Source organism: Lepidochelys kempii, chromosome 18 (assembly GCF_965140285.1).
Source record: "Lepidochelys kempii isolate rLepKem1 chromosome 18, rLepKem1.hap1, whole genome shotgun sequence".
NCBI lineage: Eukaryota > Metazoa > Chordata > Testudines > Cheloniidae > Lepidochelys > Lepidochelys kempii.
In genome coordinates this window covers 10,283,664-10,293,398 of record NC_136397.1, presented here as the reverse complement: position 1 = coordinate 10,293,398, position 9,735 = coordinate 10,283,664, and the positions used below count along the sequence as shown (strand labels likewise).

The following is a 9,735-nucleotide window of genomic DNA, read 5'->3' as shown; positions in this document are numbered from 1 at the left end:
GAGTATTCCACTGAAATCAACAGACCTGTGCATGAGAGTGACTATTGATGGCGAAGCTCCTACTCCCCTCTGTCCTTCAGTGATGGGATTCCCCTCCCCAGGGCAAGTTGTGCATGGTGGAGATTTCCTTCCTCAGACAAACTCTTCCTTCAGCAGGGGATTGCCTACCACGATCCAGATAGCACCTCTAAGTCACTTCCTCCGATGGAGTGGGACCAAGCCAATGCAATATCAAGAGCCTGCAGTGGCAGCAAAATAATCAGCAGCCACATGGTATCTACATGTAGGACTTGGCAGCTTGGTGGCATTCATCCAACATCAGCTCTGCTGCATGATCTGAGCATCTGCAGTGAGTGGTAGAAGAGCCTTAGAGCAATCAGTAAAATACGTACAGTTATAAAATAGGTATTTTATTTAGCTAACATGCAGCTTCTGCAGAATCCATCCTAAAAGCAGTGGCCTTGGAAACGTTACTACTGACCTTAATCAAGACACACTCTCATGCAGCAGAACAATTACAGTGCAGAAGATGCTGCCTCTCGGCTTCATCCCCGTTCCCCTCCTCTTTTCAAAAAATCTCTCCAGGTGCTAGATTAGAAACGATAGGCTGCTTTATACAACTGATCAGATGACCAGTGCCAGCACAAGTGAAAACTGAACCAGCAAGCAACTCTCCCCACTCCTGGAACCCACCAAGAACGTTTCAAGGCCAGAGAAAGTTGTATACCTTATTAATAAACCATGGTGTTCTGAGATGCTTCTGTTGGACCTCTCTGTGGCAGGCAGTGCTGCTAACTTCACTAAGGACCTCACACCGGTTGGTGGGATGTTCAGATATATTGGGTGTGTTTCGCAGCAATGAAGAGCATGCTGGTGTGATATCCCTAGTCAGTTTGGTGGACAGGCCTTGTTTGGGGTCTGGTGAGCCCACAAACCCAGGTGCATTTAAGTGTTGCAGTGAAAATTTAGCCCCTAAAATCTGAGGCTACTGAGGAACCTTTAAAAAGCCCCTTTTCCTTTATCAGGTAACAACTCAGTACTTTTCATTTTCAAAGCACTCTGCTAACATGAATTATCCTTCTATCTCTGTGAAGCAGATAGGGAAGCATTGCTAGCCCCATTTAGATGGGGAGCAGCAGAGTGGTTAAGTGACTTGTCCAAGGCTACAAAGGGAATTGGTGGCAGAGACGTGCTTAAGCTTTAAATGCTTCTGGTCCTTGTTCATGTGTTCAATCCTCAGGGCCACGCTGCCTGCACAGTATAGGAGGCCTGTGGTTAACAAAAGGAGAAACCCCCATTCTGGAGGCAGGGAAATTATCCAAAAGCCATGCTCAATTAGTGCAGGCTTTTATGCCCAGGTGCTTGACCTATTACTGTCTATTATTTCCTTTGCTGTATCATTTTTCCTCTGCTGAGCGATGGGCTGCACAAAACAGAGGGTCAGGGTTGCTTCCCATGAAGCCTGTTTGTCTGTTTTAATCAGAGACTTTGGCACAAGTGATACTTCCTTCTCCAGACCAGACTTAGCCTTTCAGGCAGCAGCCACACCATTGCTCTGTTATCTCTGTTGCCAAGTGATTTCCAGGGGGAAAAGAAGGTAGCCATGCAAATACAACTGTTTAAACACATCTCCTGTGCACTGGGACCAGCGACTCTGCAGGCAAAGCCTGAAATAGGCTTATTCATTACAGAAACATCAGAAAGAGAGGCTTTGGGGAGCTGACAGCCAGCGTCTCCTTGCAAGGCTGGGCAGGATTGAGAGAATCAGGTTTCGAGTTCCTGGGTGGGTTGGTTCTTGGAAGAGACTACCAAAGAGCTCTTAATTTACACTTAATCCATTTTGGAGCTCTTAAACCTCTTGGGAGTGGAAAGTGCTTGTTTACCTGCTCATCCGCTGCTGAAGCACTTTATAGATTACAGACAACGGCCCCTTCAGATGTTGTGATTTTGCCACAGTCACTAGCCACAGTGCCCTCCAGCTCCCACTCTGACGTATTGCCACAAAACACACACACCGGAGTCCCTCAGCCCAGCCTGCCAATGCTCGGTGCCACCTGGGCTCCCGGGCCCAGGGCCAGGGGAGGGATTTCCATTTTTTACATTGAATTCAGTAGTGGTGGAAGGTTTGAGGCTGAAGTTCTGTATCCACTGAACAAATACGTCGTGGGGAACAACAGTGCATGTTATCCTACCCTGCTTTTCTTGATCTGCCTCCCCCCCCCCCCACACACATGCACACATCTTTAAAGGGAGAGGGTAGCTCTGTCTCTAAACCCATCAACCCTAGGTTGCTGGATCTCAGCCGAGACTGCCAGCAGGAATGTTAATTAGTGCTGAGACTCACGTGCACATCTGTTCACTAGGAAGTGCCTTGAGACCACCAGTTTATTTCAGAGAGGGCATGGAACAGCTGTTGAGTGGCCATAACATTCAGTCACAGACAGCTGGAGCTGGAGTCGGATCAGTACCCCAGAAACGAAAGGTTCCGTAGCTCAATCTCATGAGCTCTCCGAACCCTTGATTCCTGAAATGCTTGCGAAGCATTAAATGCTTCAAGATGGCAATTTGTTATTAGTTGGGAATGCTACAAAGAATATTATTTATCACAGAACTTTTATAATAGGGGCAGTGAACTTGGTAATAGGATAGCCCAAGCCTTTTGCTTCTAGTTCAGTGGCTCAAATTCAACTCAGGAAGGACAGAAGTGTTGTTGTCCCCTGACGGTGGCGCAGTGAGCAGACAGTATCAGTCCAGGTAACGTCTCAAAACCACTGTGATGGGCACTAACTGGGAACTTTCCTGGCAGCCTCAGCAGAGAGCCTAAGGCTTGAGTGGGCAGACTAGCCATTGATACGATAATTCAGTCACCTCTAGCGTGAGGCCCTCCACTCATGGTTCAAAGCATGCTTGACAGGCTTCTACTCCTGTTACCTCAATGGGAGAGAAGGAGCAGAGCCCCTACCCATCCCCACGCCTTCTCTGTAAGCTGCCGCTGCCTGTGCTCGTACCTGTTCTCTGCATAAACCAGAAGATTTCAGTCTTCAGGGCTGTCAGTCTGGCACCTTTTGCCAGCACTACAATTCACACCCATCTCCGTGTCCTGAATAAATCTGCACAAGACGAGGATCGAAATTAACACTAAATACCAAGGGAATTGCTGCAGGATCAACACGTTACCCCCCGAACAAAAGAGGTTTGCTCAAAGAGAAGAACAGACTCCAGAAAATGCCTGTAAGAATCAGCAGGGACTCATGAACTCTGCTAATGATGCCCTCCTTTCCCTTAAAAGGGTGTACACTGGAGCGGCGTGTTATGGGTGCTGGGATGGAATGGTACATGGTTTTCCTAGTCACTGTCACATAACCTTGCTTGTGTTGCTTCAGCATGTATATGTGGTTCCAGCCTCATTCTGCTGCAGTGGGCATCACGGTGCTTAAATCGCCAAATCAGAAGACCATTTTATCATACTGCACTGGTTTAGGTGTTCGTATCAGATGACACTGCAAGGCACTCTGCTGCAGTGGCCCATCTCCCTCTGTTGCATTGGGTTACACGGGTCCTGCAGCATTGCATAACCCCACGTTCCCTTGGGCCATGCTGTTATTCTAGCATCACTTTGGTTTGCAGAGTGGTTGCCATGTGTCATAGGACTGCTTTAACGTGGCACCCTTTGCATTGCTGTGGGTCGTGCAGCCCTGCAGTTTTACAGCCGTTTGTGTTGGATTGGGACAACAGGGAACCACAGATTTAGACTAAAAATTTCACAGCTCATGTTTTTTTGTAGCATGACCTTTGTGTTGGGGTAGGATTCTCCTGCTTCCCCTTGTTTGCTTCCCCAGTTGCAGAAGTCACATCCTCCTGGTCAAAAAAGGCTCATTTGTTTGCCATCTAGCAGTAGGAAATTACAGGGTATCAGGTTGCCCAGGCATTGCTTCAGACACACTGCACCAGGGTTATGCCATGTTACATGGGAGTACACCAGTGTTTCCGGGAGGCATTCACACCTTATCACGTTACATCACCTCCTATTCAGTACAGCAGGGACTGCTGGGAGGAGGTAGTGGCAGAAACATGCATCTGAGAGCGGGCCAGGAGAGATGACCACAGTGCTTGTTTCACGTACCGCATCCTGAGTAATGACATGAGAGGGCGCCATGTTTCTAGAACTAAATTAAATCTTTATTAAGAGAACTGTTCACAGGGGTGCTGCAGTGGCAGCTAACATTCCAGCCATTTGCACACAGACTGACTTCCCAGCGCCTCCTCCAAACTCTTCTGTCCTGCAACCTGTGCTCCTCCCTCCAGGTTCCATGTAGGTTGCTACAGTGTTGGCTGTGTGGAGAGCCGGGTATGTGGAGCACATAGATACCACATGGCAGTCTTCACTATATATTCCAACTCCATAAGCAGGCCACATCCCGCATCCGCTGCCATCTACACCCCCTTGTGAGTGAATCCTTCCTTTCCATCTACACTGAGGACTGGTTATGGAAGCAAAGCACGCATTAGGAAACAGGGCCATTTACAGAGTAAAGCTGCCAGCAGTGTAGAAGATTTTATCTCCCTGGCCTTAAGGCTTCATCGCAAGGAAGATGGCAATGGCCTCAGCCCAAACCTCACAAATGCTCCACCCACTGCATTGGTGCCATTATTGCCGTGCTGCTGCTCTGAGGCTAAAGAAAATTGGGCTTTGCCGTCCCTTTCCCCACGGCTGTACTTAATCAGGGGATCAACATTCAGGCTTCCTTTCCCAGGAGGTGCTGGGAAAATCCACTTGACTGGGATTCCTGGAAGGGGTGAGGGAGAAAAAAGATAATTACCTTGATGCCAGAGATAGACTATAAATGGAATTGTTGCCGGAGGGCACTGCTCGCTCAGGAGTGATGAGCTGAGGTAGTCTATAAGGCTCAGATAGGCATGTACTATACAATTAGTTCCCTAGGTCTGGGAAGAGCATGGGGATTGGGGGACACTGGTCCCTTCCCCATTTGATGAGCAGTCCAAATACCTGGCTAGATCAGGTTAGATTATCTAGGTCCCTTCTTTCAGTGTTTCTCTGATGTTAATCTCAGTACTGAGGCTTTTGGTCAGAAGCTGTTCAAAATACTCCTTAGATTTTTAAAGGGAGCCAATGAAACATCGACCTGCCCCTTTATCAAGGAGACTGACCCAGACCAGAGTACTCAGAGGGAGAAAGGCAGTTGTCACACCCTTTCTTGGAGATCACAGCAGCAAGGGGTGTTGGGGGAGGGGGGGGAGATTTCCTCCAAAATAATGAACAATGATAATACATTGACTAAAGCAGCAGCCCTTGCCTTTTCAGCAGAGCACCTGGCAGCTTGCTGGCTCTGTACCTTCCACTCCATCTTGTTGCTGAAAGCACCCCTCCTCCACTCTGCTGCAAGAGGGGTGCTCCAAGAAATCAAGGGAGCAGGGGATGTGCACCAGAAAAACAAGAATGCTGCAGTGTATGGGGGGTGGGTGGGGGGGTTAGAGGCAGAAGCAGAGACTGTGCCCTGCTGCTGAAAACCAGAGAGGCAAGCTGATGGAGGAGAGGAAGGGTGGCCTTGCCCAGGGGGTTTGGGAGCAGTGCTTAATTTGTAATGAAAGAGGTGGCGGGGCTCAAGTAATATTTATTTCTTTTCTTACATTCATAACTGATGAGCCAGGCCCAGAGGGGCCCCCCGTTAAGCCCTGCCTGGCAGGCGGGAGGCCGGGCTCTGTTTCTCCCTCGAGGAGGGAGGAAGGATCAGTGGTGAGAGCACAGGGCGGGGGCGGGATGAGGGGAGGCTTCGGGCAGGGAAGGGCAAAGCCGGGCAGCCAGCAGCCGGCCCGAGCCCTCGGGCGCCCAGCGGGGAAAGCACCCGGGCGGGGGAGGCGGAGCCCGGCGAGCCTGGGGCGGGGGCTGCAGAGGGAGGGGCGAGCCCCCCCCTCCCCCCCCAGGGGGAGAGCCCAACCCGCGCGCGCGGCAGCCGGGCTCTGCCCTCGGTGACGTTGCTCCTCTTCCCGGGATCTCTCTGCCCCCCCCCCGCCCGCCGGAGCCCCCAGCAGCGGCGCGGGGAAGGACTCCGGACTCCCGCCCCCCGCCCCCGCCCCGCTTCGCTCCAGCCGCCGCCGCCGCCGCCGCCTCCTCTCGCCCGGCAGCCGGGCGGCCACTCTCGCGCCGCCGCCGGAGGATGTGGCTGGGGCCGGGCCGCTGCTGAGCCCAGTCGGGAGAAGGGAGCCGCCTCGCTCCGCCGCTTCCCCTGCCGGGCCGGGGCTGCCGGGCCAGCGGCGACCCTGTCTGCCGGCTGCGAGCCAGCAGGAGCGGGCGGAGGACCGGGGGCAGCGGACCCGCCCGGCCAGACCATGTCGGAGGTGCTGCCCTACGGCGAGGACAAGCTGGGGCATTACGGGGACGGCGGGGAGGTGGGGCAGATCTCCTTCACCTGCCGCCTGCAGGACACCAGCAACTTCTTCGCCGGGGGGCAGAGTAAGAGGCCCCCCAAGCTGGGGCAGATCGGCAGGAGCAAGAGAGGTAAGTCCCCGATCGTCCCCCCCCCGTCCCTTTTCCTAAAGCCTTGCAGCCCCCAGCTGTGGGGTGGGGGGTCTCCCCCGAGCCCGCCCCGCTCCCTTTCCCGCGGCTGTTCGGAATCGGAGTCACTTCGCCCCGAGTCCTGATGGTTTCCATCCCGTTCGCAGCGCCGAACCCTCCCTGGGAGTCCCCCCCCCACACACCCTTTGGCCTCCAGGTTTCACACCTGCTTGGCCAGGAGCCTGCCCCATACGGCGCCCTGCAAAGCGTAGGTGCCCCCCGGGGCAGGGAGCCAGGCAGGCGTCCGGAGGTGGGGCTGCGGGGAGAGGGGGGATCCGAAGCCGGGCGGCGGCGGCCACTCGAGCCTGGCTGGGGGAGAACAAGGCTGCGGGGTTAGGAAGGGCTTTTCCGCAGCGCTGAACGGGTCGACGTGCTGAGTAAGGGGTCAGGCTCTCCAGCCTGCTGGGGGGGGGGGGGGGGGGAATCCCAGGGCAGCGTGGACCGGGCACGAGTGTAGTTCCGTCTGCCCCTGTGTGCCTGCTCTGGGCACAGGAGTGATCAATATGGTGTGTCGGGGGAATAAATGCGGCTTGGGATCTGCTCACTTAGCCGTGTAAACCGGTGGGTCTTTTTTACCCCACAGCTTAGGTGAGCAGATCCAAAGCGATTCCCCTCCTCTTTGCCACTCACAGCACACTCAGCACCTCCCCCGCAGCATTTTCACTTCTTTAGAGACCTGAACACATCCCTGTAGTTAAAAAAAAATTGTGTGTACTTGGGGGGGGGGGAGGGCGATGTAGTTCTCTGCCTAGTTTAAATGTACCAAATCCAAGTCTGAGTCTTGGTCGCAGAATTCCTTCTTGCAAGTCGAAATGCTGTTGGGGAGGTGTTGAGTCTGCATGGAGTGGCAAAGAGGAGTGGAAAAAACTGCAGCAGATCCTGTAGGTACTCATGGGAGAGAGGGAAGGTCATCTGGCAGCTAAAAAGATGTTTTCTTCTCTCTCCTTCTCCACATTGCATGTTTATGATAGAAACCCTAAAGAGTCCTAAACCCCTGTCCCTATTAGAGACAAAGAAATCTCAGGTGATCTCAATAGTCGCAACATAGCTAACCTGGAAGTGTCTCTTGACATCTAGAGAGCTGAGAGATCCTGCAACTCATTTCAGAGGGGATGAGTGCCATTCAGCTACAACTTAGCCCAGTCGATTTAAAAAAATACACTATCAGTTGTTTTAGACAACCTAACCCTAGCGACCAAGTGTTTGGTGACCTTGAAAACACTGGGTTAAGTGTGTAACATTATCCACTGCATTTAATTCTTTGCAATGGTATCACTTTTCTTTAAATAGCAGGAAATTGCTGAATGGACATACTCTTTTCTCTGTTAAACTCATGTTTCCCTGACTTTGATGTTATTTAAACAAAATCATTTGCAATAACCATATGTGTGTGTGTATTGGAATTCAGTGTTGCCTTGGACGTTAGGTAGAGAGACTCTGTAGAACCATACATGTTTCGGGGGGGCAAATTGCAGTACCAGGGGAATTCATGCAACGGCGCGGGGGACAGACGGACAAGGGAAGCTACAATGTATTCATCATTTTGTTTTTCTGCTTTACAGTTGTCATTGAAGATGATAGAATTGATGATGTGCTGAAAAATCTTTCAGAAAAGGCACCTCCTGGTGTTTAATTCCCTCCCAGAGACACTGAGTAAAGGGGAAAAATAATTTACAATGTAACACATTATTGGCAACAAACAAAAAAAGCACTCTGAAATCCTTCATTACCAGCCTGCAATCTGCAATGCACATCAGCAAATTGTATCTTAACATCAGGCTTGGAGACAGAAGAGGTGCAAAAAGGAAGAAGGTTTAAGTAATGTGCAAAACAAAACAAAAATCCACAAAAAAGAAACACAAACAATAAAAGAAATCTTAAACCCAACCCACAAACAGTAATAAATCAAAGTGTATCAGTTGCAGCTATGTTGTTTAAATTACTAGTCGTTTCTTTTTTCTATATGATGAATATTGCACAATTCTAGATCTGGGTTTTAAAGTACTTCGAACAATGCAGCAAAACACAGTGTTTTCAGACCCTGGTACCTTTTGCTGGTCATGGTGGTTCCAAATGAGCACCTTGTTTACATTATTTAATCTTGCAAAAATGATTCCGTGCACTTGGATGTAACATGCTATCAGTTTCCATTGAGTTTTTTTATGTTGATGTCCTTGGATGTTTAAAAAAATTCTATATAAATTATATATATATATATTTCATTTTAGTCACATTTTAACGTATCGATGGAATGTGTGAAAAAACTTTTATAAGGAATGAACTATAGGAAGAATTATTGTTTTATTTTTTAAAGCTTGTATTACTTTGTTGCTGTGAGCAACTGCTCAAGTTAGCGCAAATGGACAAATTTTATATGTAAAACAGATAAAAATGCTCAGCTTTTTCTAACTACCATGCAGTCTGTAGTGTGGGCAGTCTCTGGTTTTTCCCTATATTGTGGCAGTTTATTCTCTTTAATAGACTGTGTTAAGAAAATGGAACGAAAAAAAATCCAATGTAATCACAAGAGTGCCAAATATCTTGAGATGCCAAATGGCAGTCTATTTTCCTTTCTTATTTAGTGCTCTTTGAGTCTATGTAAAGTAGCACTTTTGGTGTCTTTTCTGTTCTTTATATAGGGCTCTCTACTGGATTTTACTGATATCTAGACATCTATATATATAGAAAAATATCTTCTGAGTTTTCTTTTACATTTTTTTTTTTTTGCATGATATGTGCAAAAAAAATAGCCTCTTGTGTGAGGGAATATTTTACTGTTTTTGTTTGCAACTTTGAAAGACAGACCTCAAGAAGGGTTTTATTTTTTTCTTTTCTTAAATATTGTGTATGTTGCACTTTTATCCACGACACAGGGCTATTTCTGCAATGTACAATAAAAAACAAAACAGTCCATTCCTGTGTCTGATCACTATCTCTTGTCTTGTTTTTGTGCCTGTACCATCCAGTGAGATCTGTTTCAGCCCGAACGCTAAGGCTGCATATGTCTGTCTCAGAATGAGGTGTTAGGTGGTCACTGGGGGAATGTCAAGGAAAGAAGAAATTAATGAAATGTCAAGCTGGCCCATGCTGGAAGTACTTTCTGCTCATACTGAGGCTAATAGGGAATTGGGCATATGGAGGACTTGTGATTATTGCTCCCT

The 9,735-nt window shown here is 49.3% G+C and overlaps 1 protein-coding gene across 1 annotated transcript; it reads left to right on the top strand.

Annotated features, from left to right (window-relative positions):
• The first annotated feature begins 5,845 nt into the window (after positions 1-5,845).
• Positions 5,846-9,485, top strand: CAMK2N1 (calcium/calmodulin dependent protein kinase II inhibitor 1). Its single transcript, XM_073316733.2, has 2 exons — positions 5,846-6,517; positions 8,137-9,485. Exons 1-2 carry the CDS (start codon positions 6,349-6,351, stop codon positions 8,205-8,207), a joined length of 240 nt encoding a protein of 79 aa, XP_073172834.1. The 5' UTR covers positions 5,846-6,348; the 3' UTR covers positions 8,208-9,485.
• The last annotated feature ends 250 nt before the right edge of the window (positions 9,486-9,735 follow it).